The sequence below is a fragment of the Egretta garzetta genome, unplaced genomic scaffold, assembly GCF_000687185.1.
Source record: "Egretta garzetta isolate BGI_Z169 unplaced genomic scaffold, ASM68718v1 scaffold156, whole genome shotgun sequence".
In the NCBI taxonomy this organism is placed as follows: domain Eukaryota; kingdom Metazoa; phylum Chordata; class Aves; order Pelecaniformes; family Ardeidae; genus Egretta; species Egretta garzetta.
This window is the reverse complement of record NW_009260125.1, coordinates 2,301,330-2,319,580: the sequence shown is the minus strand read 5'-3', so window position 1 is coordinate 2,319,580 and position 18,251 is coordinate 2,301,330. Positions and strand designations below refer to the sequence as shown.

Genomic DNA, 18,251 nt, shown 5'->3' with positions numbered 1-18,251 from the left:
TAATATGTGCCACTTACTATTTTGATCCCCTTTTTGATTTGTATGCTCTAATGCAAATGCAAAGAGTGTCTCTGGTAGGGTGACATAGATGCAAGCATTAACCTGAGCAAAAGAACAGTAGGAGACAGAAAGCTGCAAGGGAAAGATGCCTTGGCTATCTTAGGAACCAGTAAGTCTGTTCTCTAGCTATTAAATAGCAGCATCACGGTAAAGGTACTTGGAGAATCCATAGTGCTGCAGAGGATGCCAAAGGAGAACCTCTGTCTCTAGTGATGGTGGCATTGGCTGCTCTCATGTTGTCCTGGTCACAGCCGAGCCGTTGCACTCTCGCTTCTGTCATTTCACTGTCTGAACTTGGAGTAACTGCAACATGGATGAATTAATCATAGAATCATAGAATGTTTTGGTTTGGAAGGGACATCTAGAGGTCATCTAGTCCAACCCCCCTGCATTGAGCAGGGACACCACTAACTGGATCAGTTTGCTCAGAGCCCCGTCCAACCTGGCCTTCGATGTTTCCAGGGATGGGGCCTCTACTACCTGTCTGTGTCATTGATGAATATATTAAACGGCACCGGTCCCAGTATGGACCCCTGAGGGACACTGCTTGCCACCGGTCTCTATCTGGACATCGAGCCGTTGACCACTACCTTCTAGATGCTACCATCCAACCAATTCCTTATCCACCGAAAAGTCCACCCATCAAGTCCATAGCTCCCCAATTTAGAGAGAAGGATGTTGTGGGGGACCGTGTCAAAGGCTTTGCAGAAGTCCAGGTAGATAACATCTGTTGTTTTTTCCATGTCCACTGTTGTTGTCACTTCATCATAGAAAGCCACTGGGTTCTTCAGGCAGGACTTGCCCTTGGTGAAGCCATGCTGGCTATCTTGAATCACCTTCCTGTCCTCCATGTGCCCTAGCATAGCTTAATGTCAAATTCACAGTTGCATTTAATTCTGTAAGAATAATTTTGTATGTAACATAATACCATTCAGCAAACCAAATATTTGTGTAACTTAACCAGCCTATACCTTGCAAAAGGGGAGGGAGTGCTTAATTTTTGTTTGGTCCTAACACTTCCTTTCTTAGGAAGATTGTGGTTTACTTTCACAGGGATAATGTGTCGCATAACTAAGCATTAAAAACTTGCCATAGATAAATGCCTGAAATAAATGGCAAAAAAGGAGGGGCAGAGGCTGAAGGGGCAAAACAGTACCTTTTTTTGCCTCTCAACTGAGGCAAAATCTTTGCACTTACTACTCAGTCCTTTTGCTGTGATCTCCATTCTTGAACCAAAAGCCTTTCTTTGGGCAGAGGCTGTGGTAGCTGTAGTTTTCAGTCACAATTCAAAACCTGGTAAGAAAACATGAGCTAAGTCACAGTTCTGACATCTCTGTTTCCCTTTAATTGATCTCAACACTTCTCTTAGCAGAGTCAGAAAATACACCGGAAATGCATGAATGTATCTTCCTGTTTATACCTCATGACTGTTTTCTGCTCTTGCTGGGATAGGTCAACTGAAGGCTGTGTGCGGAGAGGCTGGAGTTGTCAGTGAGCAAAGCCTTGAAGATGAACAGGAAAGTTTTCACCTCAGCTATCTTTTTCCTAGCTTAGATTTGTATTTTACTCTGCAGATTGAAAAAATGAAACAACAACCCACAGAGCTCAAAACCCACTTTATAATGATAACTTTGCTTCTGGTCATTGAAGATCTTATTATTAGGCAGTATCTTTGGAAACCATTTCAACTACACGTAGTTGAGCATATGTTAGCGTATAAGATAGTGCGGCACTATTTCCAGTGGGACCTGGCAGTAAGAAAAATAACTAAAGCAGAGTCAGAGCAAACTGCCTGAGGTTTACCCTGAAATTTAAGTGCAGACTAGTATTTTATATTTAAAATTCAGTTTTCACTTAAGGATTTGCTCCTGTTCATTTTGTCGTATTTATGTATTTATTACAGTGAGCTTAGTCTTTTGCCCAGTTGACCTTAAAATTCCTAATACTTTTGACAAATGCATGCATTGTCCATGTATAATGGAACATGCGCCTTTTTTGGAAGATACAGTTGAGACTCCGGCTGAAGGTCAGAGTATCTGAACGAAGATCACTCTAGTACTAGAGTTCTCATTTGCTCAAATGAGCAGTTGCTTTCAGTCGAGAATTGTTTTATTATTCATTTTTATAGATATTTATGATTCATGAAGATATTTTACTTACCTTTTTATTTAATGATAGACATAGGTGAATAACAAGCATCTGTGAGAACAGCAGTTTGTCTGTACAGAAATAGCTGAAGGGAAAATGACTTTGTTACTGGATTAAGTTGCAGCCTGATAATATTTTGTAGGGTCTTTATTTGAATATAGTCGTATCTGTTGAAAAATAATAAATAAGTAACATTATAAAGGCCAGGTCTGCTATGCAATCATAGTAATGAAATGAAAATGAAACATACTATGCTATAAAATTTACTAAACATTTCAATATATTGTCCTGCTACAAACATATGGAAGATTTCCACCAATTTATAAATTGCCTGAAGCAACTACTATCTTCTCTAGACTGCTTAGCCAAAATCTGCTTTAAGCTCGGAGCTGTCTGGCCTCCACTGCCTGAGCTGATTCTGGACTTTTTCAAAGAGATAATGAAGCCTATGTGATTGATTTTAAAATTATTCTCATTTATCTTTACCTGTTGTCACTACGATATTTTTAGTGCAGCTGTTTCCAGAGAAGCATTGTTTTTCTGATAAAAATTTAATTTTGTGACATGTTCTGGGAGTGTAAACATTTAGTTATCACTGAAATTTAAATAGCCCTATCTCTAAGTGGTAATCTTCTCCCCTACCAATAAAAAGCAAAACTATTTTAATAAAGTTTGTTCTTTTCCTTAATATAGTACTCATCATTCATTTGAAATTAAATACCTGGGTTTACTACTTACCTAATGTGTCAGTGCCCTTTTTTTTTTTTTCTGCTGTTGTTGTGGAGGGAGTTGAAGTCAATTAGGTTTCTAATAGTCTCCTCAATATTCTAAATTAGGTAGGTACATTTTATCTTCCTAGCATATGGCTTCAGAATTGTCATGGTGAACACTATTGTCCTCTTTTAGTTTTATCTGCAGTATCCAGTGTTTTCATGTTGATATGTTCTTCCTGTCAACGACAAATATTTCTTCTTGAAACTTGAATTTCTATGGATGTGATGACTAGTTTGAAGTCACAGGTTGTATTGATAAATTGCATAAATTCTCTTCAAGAGAGATGATACCTGGGTAGTACCTTGAGCAAAAGATAAAACTATCTTAAAGAACAAGTGTTCTCTGCATTATTTTGCAAAGTATATGTTTTATGGAGCTTTCTGATGTTAACTAAAGCAGAGCACGAGTCTTTGTGTATGACTTTGGTAAATATTTTTAATTTCAGGTCTCTTTACAATTCTAAAATCTCATTTAGTTAAATTTCATGAGATACATAATTATTTTTATGTAAAATGATATTTTAAAAGGAAATGTCATTTCCTTTTAGTGCTACTGATTAATCTACTTCTATTCAAAGATGTAATAACTCATACCATAATCACACTTTCAGTAGAAAATAATTAGGCATTTCTGGGGAGTCACAGTTATATGAGGTAGTCATAGACCTAGGATGTTAAAAACAAGAAAAAACGTGTAATCAAAACTAGTTCTTTGTTTTCCAGAAGATAAAAAGAAGCTTATTTTGGTTATATTATCTGGTGAAAGTGTATGCTGTTCTTCTTTCCCGTTTTATCTTGGTGTTTCTTGGTCAAAGAACTGCATCAAGCCTAGTTCACTATATTCATACCAGCATTTTGGATGTCAAAACAGCAAATGAGGTTCAGCCTAGATAAATGTAAAAAAGTGATACACATTGAAAAATAGTAATAACTTTTCATATAAAATAGTGGATTCTGAGGTGATAATCATTATTTAAGGAACTACCATTGAAACAGGTGTTTCGTAAAAGCATTAGCTTTGTGTTCAATAGTGATTAAAAAAGGCAAGTACATGATTAGGAACAAAGGTGGAGACAACACAGTAGAAAATATCATTATGCCAAAATATAAGCCCATCATGCATCACCTGTGGAATATTGCATGCAAAGGGTACAGCATGACAGGGTTCGGGCAAGAGTGGAGAGGAGGATCTTGAATTATGGAGCAGCTTTCCTGTGAGGAAAGACAAAATTGAGTAGGACTCTTCAAGGCTGAAAAACAGATGGCAAGCAGGATACAGTAGATGTCTATTAAATTGTGTGCCACGGAGAGGGTGACTGCAGAATGACTGTTCAGAGGCACTTTCAGTAGAAGAACCAAAGAATGTCAGTTGAAGCTATGAGATGGCAGATACAGAACAAACACAAGATGGTGATCCTTTGGGAAAGGTGTCAGTATGCTCTGGAATTTCATGCCATAGTATGCTGATGTTAAAAGTTTCCATATGCTCAAGGTAGGGGAACTGGGTAGATTTGTGAAATAAATATCAGGTGGGAGTTACTAAATACACAGGAATCCCATCTGGTGGCCTCTGAGCTGCCAGTTGTTGGAGACCAGGGGACTGCTTGGGAGAGGAAGCTTGCTCTTATGCTTTTCCTTGGACATTTGCACAGTGGTGTTTTTCTAAACCTAGTGACCTATGTGGATCTTTGATATGTGCTAGAAGAGCCCTATCTGATATCATTGCACTCAAGTTCTTGGGTCTGTTCCTTTTCCATGGGATTTCTGTTTCAAGAAAAATAATTTGTTCTAGTTAATGTTGGTAACTTCAAACATTTTATTTAGAAGAGGGGCTATATAGGTAAGAAAAAGAGACTTGACTCTAGTAATAGACTGTGGGTATTGGCTTATGGTATAGGAAAGAACTACAGATACTTGAAATAAAAGTTATGTCTCAGGTCATGCGGATTGGGGATTTGAACCTGGCTTTGGGAGTCTTTCCCAGGCTGTCTACATGTAGAGAGTATATGTGTGTCTGTGTCTCCCACCCTCATACCTCTAGTCAGAAATTCTTCCAAACAAAAAAAAATACTTAAGACCAGTAGTTCTTTTCAAAACATGTTGCCTTTGAAAAAGTGTTCTGAGAAAGTCTAACAAAGGTGAGGTAAATTAGACTTCATTTTTTTCTTCTGTGTTTAAGAGTCTCTGCAGTGTTTACCACCCCTTTAAATAGACTTGAAAGGTATTTTCTATTTTGTCATTTTACAGTAAGCTGTCTAATAAAGTTGCTTTGGTATTGAAAACATTTTTCAGGCATTAACCAGTGGGTTTTTTGCCCTTTAGAAGTTTGTGTCTCCTGATCTCGTGCCTGGTGTTGAAAGCTGAGCACTGGCATGGGTTGGTTGCCCAGAGAGGTGGTGGAGTCCCCATCCTTGGAGATATTCAAAATAAGCCATGTGGACACAGTTCTGGGCACCTGCTCTAGGTGGCCCTGCTGGAGCAGCAAGGACGTTGGACCAGATGACCTCCAGAGGTCCCTTTCAACCTCAACCCGTCTGTGATTCAGTGAAGGCCAACTGTGTGGGCATATGCAGCTTGTATTTAGGAAAAAAACCCCAAACGCAAACCAAAAAACCACCAGAATTGCAGGGCACTATTCTTACCGCAATATTTTTTGCAGGAAATTTGTTTGAAGGGGACAGGGGGGGAAGAGACATGCCATCCTATTAAAAGAAGGGGAATACTGAAGGTCAGGTTGGCTTTCCTTTTTTTCAAAATCTATAACAAAAGCCCCTTTATAGTCTTCTATCATGGCTTTTTGAGAATAAGGTGAAGGGCTTGTCTCACTCTTAAAGTAATAAATTAAATTCTAGTTTTTTTACAGTACAGTTCAAGAACGTGATTTTATTTACTTAGGAAGTACGGAGCTTGTCCTTTTTGATTGGAAATAAGAGGGAAAAAAGAATATACTGAATTCCACATATGTATGTATTTCCTATGCTATGATTTTGAGGCTAGTAATAGAAGTATACTTTGAATATCTGATAGAAACAGTCTGAAAATTCCTTAAGCCACTTCAGCCAGTCTGCAGGCCTCCAATGAAATCATAAACATCATATATATGTCCTCTGTTGCATATTATATAAATATTACTTAAGCTCTTTTCCTGCTTATATGGAACCTATATTGGCAGTAGAAATCGGGTCCCGTTTCCATGGCAACGCAGTGGCACTGGGAGAAAGGCTGATGCTGTGCTGTGGTTGGTATTTTTATGCAAGGGAAGAGATGCAGACCTACATTTTTAGTTAGGAAATGTATTTCAAGGCACAAAAACATTTTAACATTTTTTATAAATCTGTTGAAAACGTAGATCTGTATAACAATGGAAATTGAAACCTATTGTTTGCTGTTTGCAGTAGAAAATTAATTTCTATTTTTATCTAACATTACAGAACAGCTCTGTTAAATATATACACAATTATTACTGCTGTATTTGCGTGGAAATAGCAAGGAGTCTTCTGTACTGAGGACAAAGGAAGTTTTGTACTGAGGAAAAACAGGGACAAAACAGACTGAGTTTTGGCTTAGTCTCCTAGCCTTTTCAGTCTACTTTTCACCTTCTGAACTCTTTTAAAATCATTTTCACAGAGGTCTTTGAGGACTTCCAGAAAAATCTTGGTTTTTTTTTTTATGGCAGTCCTGTCCCTCTGGTATTCTTTATTTACTCTGGGTTTTCAAAAGATAATCCTCGCTTGTTTGTTGTTTCAACCCTCTGTTATCTTTCAGTGATACTTGGTATACCGTTTTCTACATTTTTGCATGGTCATAGGGATGGTGAGGGCTCTGACACAGACTCCTGTATTTTTATTTTCCCTCCCTCTTACTGAGAATGGTGAAGAAGCCAGGCCCCTCACGCCCCTTATTTGCTGAAGACTGTCCAGTAGGTCTGCACAATTGCTTCTCCCTGTATATTTTTGTTTGCCATTTGTGTATTAGATCTCATAATTATTTGTTCAAGAAATGGTTTAGCTGATACACAGATACCTAAGGGGAATTCAGGTGAAATTGGAGGAATTATGAACATTATTTTGCAAACTGTCTTCCATGTACTTGTGAAGATTGCTGTTAGGGATAGACTGGGACATCAGGTGATGTGTGGTGAGGTGAAAAAGTGAAGGTTGTGTTTAAGATAAACAAAAAAAGGCCACTTAGACTTCCTTCGAAGTTATATTTCTGGAGAATTAAATCTACATTGGGATCTTCAGGTAGTTATCTTCCTTTGTTATTAATGAAAAAGCTACAAGTGAGGAAGGCATGATTTAAAGGTATTGAGGAGCTTTCTCAAAATGCTACATTTTCTTTTTGCGTACCAGGAGTCATTAAGGGAAGGGATTTCTAAAGTCTGCAGTTTCTCTTTTATCTTTGATGGGACTAGGGTGAACCTTTGCTCAGCTCTTTGCATTTCTCTGTGCCTCCTACACTGCAAAGTACTTGCTCCACCTCGGTGAAGTGGGATGTTCTGAGAAGTCAGAACCTTCTGAGATGATGAACCTAGCTGGAAGCAGTATTCTTCAGAAGTGTGAAGGGCTCTGTTCATCTCAGTGAATCATCGTCTTTCTTTCCCAACCCTAGCACTAAACAGTCTGTATCTGGTGTTGCCTAGCAGGAATTCATCAAATGTCTAAAGAGAACTGATTTATCATAACTGTGACTCTTGTAGAAAACCAAGTAGATAAAATGTTCACAGAGGAATATTAGCCTCTTCCCTATGTCTGGCACCTGTACTATCAATCAGGATTAAGCTCAAAGGCATTTTACAGCTGTCCAAGCCTTGGCTGCCTTGTCATGCTGATGATTTAAAGATGTCTCACTTCATAGTGGTATATCTCCATCCCATCCTGCAATCAGCATGTGTTTCAGCTATGATCTTTTCAGAGGTTTAGCAAATCAAAGCTGTAAGTGGTAGCCTGTGTGCAGTGGCACTGACTGCATGTACACATCTTTATTCAGGAGTAGGAAAACAACTTTGCCTCTGCAGTAACTGCAGGTACATAGGGTGAGATGAGCCTGGTACACTGTCAGTTCCTCGCAGCTTCGTCTCTTGAAACACAGTGGTTCAGCTTGAGTTTCCTTCAGCTCTTTTCCATCCATTATTGCTGATAGTCTACATAGCTTCTTGAAGACTTCTCTGAGGCTTGTCAGATAACTGAGCCAATGTGAGAGTAGGCTTTAGCTGGCTTTGGCATTGACTCAGCGAAAGTCAAAGCAATACATTGCAAACATATGTAGCGCGTCTTAGTTTTAGCACCAGTCAGATCAGAAGCTTTGCCACTGCCATAACACCTTAATGTTTCCTTTTTCAACAGCAGTAAACGCATAATGTTCCTTGGACCTCAGTTTCTGCTTGTAGTATGTCATGGGTTTGAAGTCATGATGTCACTGTCCTTCGCTGACATTAGGACTCAGCACCAGCATGTTTCTGACCTTTACTGTGCCATGCCAATTATCCTGGACATTTGACTTTTGAAATCTGGAACCAGAAAGTTCTTCAGTTTTGCAAACAGCTCCGTGTGGTGGTCAGGTGCAGACACTATTGGCCTTCCTGAGAAAACCCTAAGATGGGGTTACATATGGAAAAGAGGTGAACTGGAGGCAATAGCTTCATGGTAGTAATAGTTGCTGTCTACTTCCTGTAGTAAACTGGGTTCAGAATTTACTTTTACAAGATGAGCATAGGATGTAGAAAGATCACACTCTAGGAGGCAGGTGCATCTTTATAGTTGCATCTTCTCTACAAGGGATAACATTCATCTGGGATACGTCGACAGCTGGGATTCCTTGAGTGCTTTTCTACCGTGGATGAGACTCTCTCTTGCCGTTAGAAATAGGAATATTCCAATAAGTGAGTCATCCAGTATCCATGCTGTGAGGTAAAACATGCTAAGGCTGGGATGAGTAAGATGATCTGATAACCCTTATTCTCAGACTTGCTGACACAAAAGAGATTCTGAAAACGTCATCAGGAATTTTCACAGTATTTGGTATCCAAAACTACATCATGCAAGGCAGCTGAACCAGCTGGGCAGGGCTCTAAAATACTGAAGGGACTTCCCTAACTCTCCTGAAATAGCTGCTGCTTGTTGAAGATCCAGTCAAATGAAAGGACCTTCACTTGCAAGCTTCAAAAAAAATGGAGAGCAAGAGATCACCTCAAAATTTCGCATTTAAAAATATGCAAAGTAAAGTGAAAAAATATTGGGAGATCTATGCACTTTAAAAAAACACACTTTTTTTTCTTCAGGGACTTAAGTTACTCTTCTATCATATCCATTTATCAAACAATTACCCAAATAAAAAGTGTTTCCATGTACCTGAACAGTAATAATTGCTACCACCTCTATGAAGACAAGAAGACAAAAAGATCAAATAAAGGGTCATGAGTTGCGTGGTGTATTACCTGAGAAGAAGCTGAAGAAGGCCTTGTTGAGTCAGTCTTATTACAGTGTGAAAGTCCTCATGCTGGAGATGAAAAACCAGTCTCTTCTGGACTGTGATTCAGAGCTAAGGAGTGGCCTTGTTCATGATTCCTTTTTTTTTTCACCTCTGTGGAACTGCTGCTCCCAGATGCAGGAAAGCTCAGTGTTTGTTGATTTACTCCTGCTCATTTTGCTTAAGATTATCAGTTTTCTTCATATGGTTTCTAACACATATAAATGGAATATACACTTCTTTGCAGGGCATGTATGTTAATATCAACTCTAAGGAAGTTGTTGGCTTGTACTGATAAACAAAGGCTAAATTGCATGTTTCATAATTTAGTTATGAATTCATATTTGAGTCCATCTTTGACTTCAAAGGGTCATTGACTTAAGGGTTTTTGATGCCAAGTTAAGTTAGATCTACTAACTTTTCCAGGGGCGGATAGGGCTGTTGGAGAGCAGAGGGTGCTTCTTTCCTCTCCCTTTCAAAACTTGCAAATTTGTTGCTATTAGCAACTGTAAGATACTGAAGCAACAACAGTATGTTTTCTGATTGTATCATATTAATAGAAAGACTAGAAACACTATAATTTAACATGCCAAAGAGAAAGTCAGAAATTAAATACTGCAACGTAACAACGGCCACAAAGAAAGCAAACAGTTAATTTTCATTTATACACTTGTGCGTCATTCTGTTAAAAATAATCCATCACACAGCTTAACCATAGCAAGAGGGAAAAGAAGTCAAAGCAGACAGTGGCTCCTTCATTACAGCGTGCCAGTGTTTCCTGTCAGGTCCTCATTGGTCAGAAGTGGAGGTGCATAGGTTGGGAGAGGGAGGAAGGAGCCGAGCAGCGTGAGAACAGACTCTTGCTGCAGGAGGATTTGGAGAAGGTGCAGCTTCATATGTGGTCTTGTTTTTTAACTAGGTTTTTATCATTACGCTGGAGTGATATTCCTTACCTGACTTACTTCGGGTGGAGGTTTCATTTTGGCATGTTAGGATGCATATATAAGAAACGCTATATTCTCCATTGATCAGTACATATTCCATTGAGTTATGACAGCTGTGTTTCTCCTCTTTGGCTTGTAGGAATTTTGCTGCTTTTTTTTTTTTTTTTTTTTTTTTTTTAAATAACTTTGCAACACTAGGCTAGTGACTAGGTGACACATTTCTAGGTGACTAGAAATACGGGTAAAGTGGAAGCTGCTGAGTGTACATCTAGATATTTTCTTTTTGTGTCACCAGCTGGGTCTGTTTTTTCTTTTTTAACTTGTTTTTCTTCTGCAAGGTTGTAATGGATGACGGGACTGAAAAGTAGAACTCTGAGAGAAAAACAGTATTTGAGGGGGAAAACATAATACCTTGGCAAGTTCAGTTAAGGTTGAAGCTTCCTGGATAGATTTGGCTTCTGGTTTGCTGCCTTAAGAACATTTTAACAGAATTGCATGAGTGAGAACGACATTTCATTTGAGGCTGACTTTCAGAGCTTGAAACCAATTACTTCTGTGAACTTGGTGTAACTCCGTGTCAGAGAAAGCCCAAAAGAGCTACCTCCTGTAATATCTACAAACATGGCAGGGCTTACCGCTTCGCATTACATGTGATTTGATATAATGGTAGGCTGCTGCCGGTTCCCCTCAGCTCTGCCCGTGGCGATGTGCTGCTTGCCTTGCCTCCAATGTGGCTGCAGAGCAAGGGAGCCAAGTTCATGGATTTTACCAACTGTGGCTGGGTAATCGCTAGATCCAGCACTGAGGCAAGGGACAAGCTCTATGGTGAGGAGTGGAAAATGAGGAGGATCTCTCTTTGCACCAGGACTCTACTGCTAGGCTGAGGCGGTGGCATGGTAAGACTGCAGTACTAGCTGCTTGAAATGGTATTTATTTATAGTGCCTGTTGTTTTGAACAGAAGAAGGCAGAGTTCCTTGGCATTTTACTTTGACTTTGGGTATATGTCGAAGCCTGAGGTTGTCTCCAAAAAGCTAATAAGCAAGATGGAAATGAAAAATCCATTCTCCATCTTGCTGTTCTTTTGCGGTTGCAGAAGCTACCGTGTCTCAGCCTGCTCTGTTCCAGGAGGGGTTTCCACTGGTGCTTTGATTGATGTTTGGTGGTATGAAGGTATCTTCTGAAAGAACGTTAACAGTTCCAGGAGGAATGATAGTCTTGTTTAATACTGACCAGATGTAGAAACTGTTTTGTACTTGTGACATGCCAGCAGTCTCTCTTTTTATGCATGGATTTTCTAGAATTGGAAATTGTTGTATGGTTTTGCACTAGTATAAGAACACAAATAGTGTTTTTCATGTAAAGCAAAGCTGTCTCTTGAAGTTCACATTAGTTAAAAACATGTCTCCTTATGCTCTGTTTCTTTCTGGATTTATAGACTTTGTTTCTAAAAACAGTAAGATGACCTCTGGCATAATTAACAATAATTATATTATTAAATTACAAATAATTTATCATAACTGCTAAAATTTAAAATTATTCAGAACTGTAACCGATTTTAAATCTTATTTGAAATATGCAACATTGTTTTGTTCCTTGAGCAAGAACTTTGGGGTTGTTTTGATACTTCTTGTGTTTTTGTTTTGTGTTGTGTATGTGTGGATTTATTTAGAAAGCCTTTGTTTAAGGCTGCCTCTGGTTCAAAGAGCTCACTGTTAAAAGGCACCTGTCTAACTAAGCTAAATCTACATGTGGGAAAAAGAACAGGCAAGAGTTCAACTGGTAAAGCAGACACCATTTGAACAAACGAGAAAGAGATCCAAATGACTGAGCCCTTAAGCAGCTAATAACAGCTGGAAGAAACTTGTGTATAGAGATTTCAGACTTCATGCTCTACAGCACCTGAGAGCCTTGCCCGGGAGCATGAAGGATTTTGCCTTCTGGAGCTGGAGGGAAGCATAGCTGGAGCTCCTTCCAGATGGACCCACACCCACTTGTACATTTCTTAAAGCTCACATCTCTGCACTAGGAGGTTTATAGCACATTCTTCTGACATTTACCCTCCCCCTGCCTCCTTTTTTTCTCTTCAATTTGAAATTCCCCAAAGAGCCTCTGTAGACATGTCAGGAGGTTCGTAACTTTGTTAGGATACAGTTTATTCCAGATATTACTTTATTAAATATATGAAGGAGTCGTTTAACTTCCTTCTAATTGCATTTTCTGTTAGCAAAAAATTTCTCTGGATGTGTTCATCTGGAAACCTTAAGGAGAGTTTTGTTTTCCCCTCGGATTGAGGTAATTCTTAGCTTAAGCCCACCAATTTCTGCCTCCTTCCCAATTTTTTTTCAGTTGACTCAGTCTGTTTTCCTTCTGAGACAATGCTTTCCTAAAGGTAGGACAATCAGGTGCAGGTTTTAGCTACATTCAAGGTAAAGTTCGGTTTACCTAAAAGTAGTCTTTAAGTTAATAAATTCAGTAGTTCACCATGGCTATAGTACAGTGTTCATAGTGTTCATGGAGGACTCCTGTTATACGCCTGTTGCCCATGGAGAATAACGTGAGGATTTCTTCAAGTAATCTTGAAGTATAGCAGTCTTGCCTGCGATGCATTATTATCCATTACTTGATAATAACAGTAAAAACATATTTTTTGTCATATTTTCGAAGATTTTGGATAAACAGGCCTGAAATCTGTTTTGATTTTTAGTAATGGAAGTCATTCATTTGTTGAGGAAAAGGAAGGAATGTCTGAAGATAAAGTGACTGCATGAGGCCAGACCCAAGGTCCATCTACATTCCCTCTGGCCAGGAACAGTTGCCTGGGCAAGAGCACAGTGTTGGGTCCTGATCTACTGAATACTTTCCCAAATCCAGCTAATGGGTTTCGTCAGTCAAAGGCGGTTTTATATTAGTTACCCGTTGATTTTTCTTCCATGAGTTTTTTCTGAGCCCTATTTGAACTTCTCTTTTCCATGATACAGGAGGAAAAAAGGTGGCTTTAGTTTTTAACATCATGTTGCATGAGTAATTTTTTTCCTTTAGTTTTTTTTGTCAACTTGGCTCAATATGTGTGGGGAGAGGCAGTGAACAGTCATTTCCTATTCGCTTTCTCTGTGCCTCTCAAGATTTTATAGATCTCCGCTGTCTGTTTTTCTGGCTGAAGAGTTCTGGTATGTTCAGATGCTTCCCATATGGAAGGCATTTTGTGTTTTTAATCACCCTTGCTGCTCTTGTTTTACCTTTTCCAGAACAGAAGAATAGCAAACAACCCCACAACGTCAACAACAAAAAAACTGAACAGTTCTTCCTGAATTTCTCATGGTATAATTTTCCCAGCATTTTCAGGTTTTAATGTTATGGAGATTGCTTTTTCTGTTGGCTGTTCCCCAGTTGGAACATGGAGCAACATGTCCATGACAGAGAACAATAAAATCAAGTTGTCAGTAATTTTACATTTCTTCAAGTGGGCAATTGATTTTCTGTAAGACTCCATGCAGTGTTTTGGTGTATTTTGCTTCAAGTTCACTGTAGAGGAGAAATGCTTCAGCTTTTCTTTTGTCTTTTAGTAAGCATTCCCTCTAAGAACAGGTTAAAAATAGGATTTTATTGTATTTTGATTGGATGCTGCTGTAAATTTATTTTTGTCTATTTAAAAGAGAGTAATTAAAAGATAGAACATCCTGTCTGGTGTTTGTTAATTGTTTGTAATGCTTCTTTCAATACAATTATAAGGTTTGTCATTGTAGTCTGTGGAGGTGGTCAGTTCTCTGCATACCCAATGACAGAATACTGTGAGGCTAGAAATGGTGTGTCATCTTCTTTTATTAATTAAGTGTTTATGCTTGGATGGTGATGAATAATCTAGTAGTGGTAGACTACAGAGTACCAAGTGATTACTTCAGAAAAAACAAATTTAGTATATGCCTCTGCATGCATGTGTTACCTAATGCATATCAATACATACAACATCTTAGGAAATAAGAGAGCGTAATAACTTGAAATAATGCAGCTCGTCAGTAGCTTGTTATGTTATGATAGTTTTTGACCATTATGTTTCTGAAAAGGAAATGGAGGTTAGCATATGCGTTTATTACTCACAGCTTTCTTAATGGCTGGATTTTTAATGCCAAAGATGTTTTAAAGTCCACTTTGAAGAAAAAATAATTCACATTTTAACAAACTCTATACTGGAAAAATGAAGTCTAAGCTGAACAAAGTACATATCCATGCCATACATTGTGAAGCAAGATATTGTTGAAACATTCATCATAGCTTATCTTTCCAATTCAATGAAAGGGCTACTAAGAAATAGCAAAACTGAAGTTCTTTTATCAACCGATGTCCAACCTAACACTGTGAAATTGTGTATTGGCAAGAAGAGCAAGCATCGGTGATGCCAGGATGAGTTATTCAACTTGTAGGCAGAATTTAAGCAGCCAAGTCAAGTGTTGAAAACTTGATCTTTACATATACCTCAGAAATGTGAAAGTGAACAAGACCAAGGAACAATGCTAAGAATCCTAAACTGAAGCAAAAAATGGCAAAGTAAGCCAATAATGCAGAATTAGCAGACTGATATAACTCAGCAGCATTTCTTTCCCTCACCCTTCTTCATGTGCTAATATTTGATTGCTTCAAAAGGTGCAAGCAAAGCTAAAAGGACAAATCAAAGATCTTCCTCAGTTTAAATTGGTGTTTTGTTATTTGCAGATAAAATCATAAATAACTCCAGCAGGAAATAAAGTCCTTCCTTCCTGATGTCCACAAAGGACAATAAGAAAACACTCCTGAATACCAAATACAAATAGGATTGGATACAGGAAAAAAATAACCCTTTTCAAAACGAAATAAAATACAGTAGCTTGAGAAAGACTCAGGAGCAACTCTATTTTCTTAATCTGTTTCCCTAGGAAGAAATTCAAATATTGCCTTTTTTGAAATATTGGGTTATACACTTCCTCTCTCTCTTGGAGGGAGATTCTTGCTATTCCTTGGTGTTTATTTCAAAATGAGTGACAAAATGTGTGAATTCCGGAAATCTTGAATTCCAGAAATACTTGCAGTTATCTTTAAAGTATTATTATGTGAAGAAATAGAGCAAGTGGTTATTGTCTTAAAAGACAAAACTGACACAACTTCAGTGGATTTTTATGATCCCTGTACCTCATTGCCCTGAACTACCCTAGGCTTGGCTATATTTGTACCATCTTATGTGACAAAAATAATAACATGGAAACTTGTGGTCAGAATGAAGTAAAGTGATGGTACCATCCAAAGTAAGGAGTCCAAGCACTGATGTATGTGCCTATGTTACCTGGCACACTGCTTTCAGATATATTGATAAGCTGCAGGCTATTCTACTGTGCTTTATTTTTCTTGCTGATCATTAACATTATTAATTTTTAAGTGTTCATAGTTCTCGATCTATGTATCCAGAATGGCCTTGTGTGCAGCAGATGAGGTTTCAAGGTTTGTAATGTAGATCCTTACGCTATGATTTGTTTGATTAAAGCTTTCTGCCAACATCAGTCCAGGCGTGGAGGCTGTCAGCTTGCTGACACCATGAAACCAGACTATTGGAGAGCCATTAATCTAATGTGTGGTGAGATAAACTGGTCAGAGAATGTGCTGTACCTTCAATTTGCTGCATCAGTTTATTTTCCTCTCAATCTACAATATAGAGACATCTGTTGGCAGTAAAAGAGGAAAGATAAAGGCAAAAAAAGTATAAATTATGTAAGTAAGAGCACATGCAAACGTATTTATTGTTTGTCCTACAAATGCATCCCTTTTCTTTCTTCTATTCTGTCCTAAGCTTTATGCAGTTAAAAATTACGTAGATTTATTAATTTGGGTAGATTCTCATCATAACTTAAACCATTAATAAATTAGTTCCAAATATTATTTTTAAAATCTGACCATTTACTGAACGAATAGAAGAATGTTGTTATCTGAAAGGGGTAGCGGGCAGATAAATTTGGTATGCATGCAACTTCCAGTGATGTCCTTTAAAGCAAAGGCGTAATAGCAGCTGCTGTGCAGGCGGAGCATGTTGCCAGTGGAATTTATTTCTGACCAACTGTGTACTCTTCGACTCCAAATGCTCTGTCTGTCTTGAACAATTGCAGTGTGTAGAAAGAAAAAGTGGCGGGGGGAATTATAAGGAGGAAGACTATAGGAGCAGGATAAACATAAATACAGTTTTTACTCATGATCAGGGAAGTATTTGAATCTAGATTTTAGGAGCTGAAAAATTAGCAAATTACAGATTTCTATTTATTGTATGAACGACAAAATACTGTTAATATGGTGGTTTTCAGATGTCTTAGATTTTAAGTAGATACAAATGCAAATTATAGCAGCTTTTGATGGCACAAATGCTTTAAGTTACTTTGCAAATGTATTTTGAAAGTGTATTATTTGGCAAGTATGAATAAAAAAAAATAAGTGTCAAGCTGTGTGGAGAAGACTTTCTTAATCATTTGACAAACAGGTGTGCTTCAACGCTGGATTTTATATGTACTGAAAATATTCAGAATTTCTAAATGTTTAGAAATACCAAGTACAGCCTTTCTCAGGATAGGATATAAAACATATTTCTTTTTTTTTTTTTTTTTTCCCCTCAGCTGGAGATGTAAGACAGTCAGAAAAAAACTTCTTGGTTGGTGGTGGTGGGTTTTGGTGTGGTTTTTTTGGGTTTTATTTTTACCCCCCAATTAGTGCATATTAAAGCATGCTGTGTGTGTTTTGGGAGCGCATCATAGGCTACCTAGGAAATCTAATTTGTCTCTCTCAGTTCCTAATAGCTGTTTTCAGTATTTTGTATACTGATACAGCTTTCCATACTTGTGGCAGCAGCTATAGATGAGAAGTGCATTAAGTCACCTGGTTCTGGGTCAGTGTCGCTAGAAGATTGTTTCTTGCTGTGTATTAATGAGATCTTTCTTCCTTCAGCTAGCAGGCAGGAGCTTTTGAATAACTTGATATTCTCCAAAAAGTATGTCTTCTCAATCATCTCAGTTGCTCATCAGGAATTCTAAAAGCTTGTCCGCGTCTGCTTATATACTTTATGTATCTTTTACAAGCTGTTCCAGTGAGTAAGTCCAGTTCAGACCTGCTTTTGGGCTGGTCAGGTGCATCTCTGTCCATGCCTTCCTAGGGTCCCACAGGTGATTTGAAAGATGACACACTGGTATTTCCCCAGGCGTTTTTTCTTCCCCTCTGGAGGGCTGGGTTACCCCTGTGAGGAAGCTCTTCACTGAGCATGCACTCTCTTTCGTTTTCAGGCCAGAGCCTCAACAGAAAGCTCCATATCTCTGTCCATGCCTTCCTAGGGTCCCACAGGTGATTTGAAAGATGACACACTGGTATTTCCCCAGGCGTTTTTTCTTCCCCTCTGGAGGGCTGGGTTACCCCTGTGAGGAAGCTCTTCACTGAGCATGCACTCTCTTTCGTTTTCAGGCCAGAGCCTCAACAGAAAGCTCCATCTGCACCTCCCTCCACCCCCCCGCCCCCACCTCCACCCCTGCCGGAACCCACCCCGCCAGAGCCAGAGGAGGAGATTTTAGGGTCCGACGATGAGGAGCAAGAGGATCCCGCAGATTACTGTAAAGGTGTGTGCAATTCAGCAATGTGAATGAGGATAAATGTTGTCATGCAAGTCTTAACTCTGGTTCTTGGGAGGTTTTTAAAGACCTGATCTTTAATTATGGCATTAATTTATACAAGAATTATGAACAACTCCTCATTTCATGTCCAGATACACAACTGTCTTCAGCTTTACTTTTTCACATAGCCATAGCTTATTTATACATTTTGCAATAAATATATGTCGTGGTTTAACCTGGCTGGCAACTAAGC

The 18,251-nt window shown here is 38.6% G+C and overlaps 1 protein-coding gene across 5 annotated transcripts in view; it reads left to right on the top strand.

The window, feature by feature from the left end:
- SRPK2 (SRSF protein kinase 2) overlaps window positions 1-18,251 on the top strand; it is a 99,425-nt gene that overhangs the window by 27,581 nt on the left and 53,593 nt on the right. For 2 of the 5 annotated variants that reach the window (XM_035896835.1, XM_035896838.1), the window contains exon 2: window positions 17,853-18,004. The exons of the other annotated variants lie outside the window; for them this stretch is intronic. In XM_035896835.1, the coding sequence (XP_035752728.1) occupies window positions 17,853-18,004 (152 nt within the window). The remainder of the gene's footprint in view (window positions 1-17,852; window positions 18,005-18,251) is intronic. 5 annotated transcript variants of the gene reach the window in all.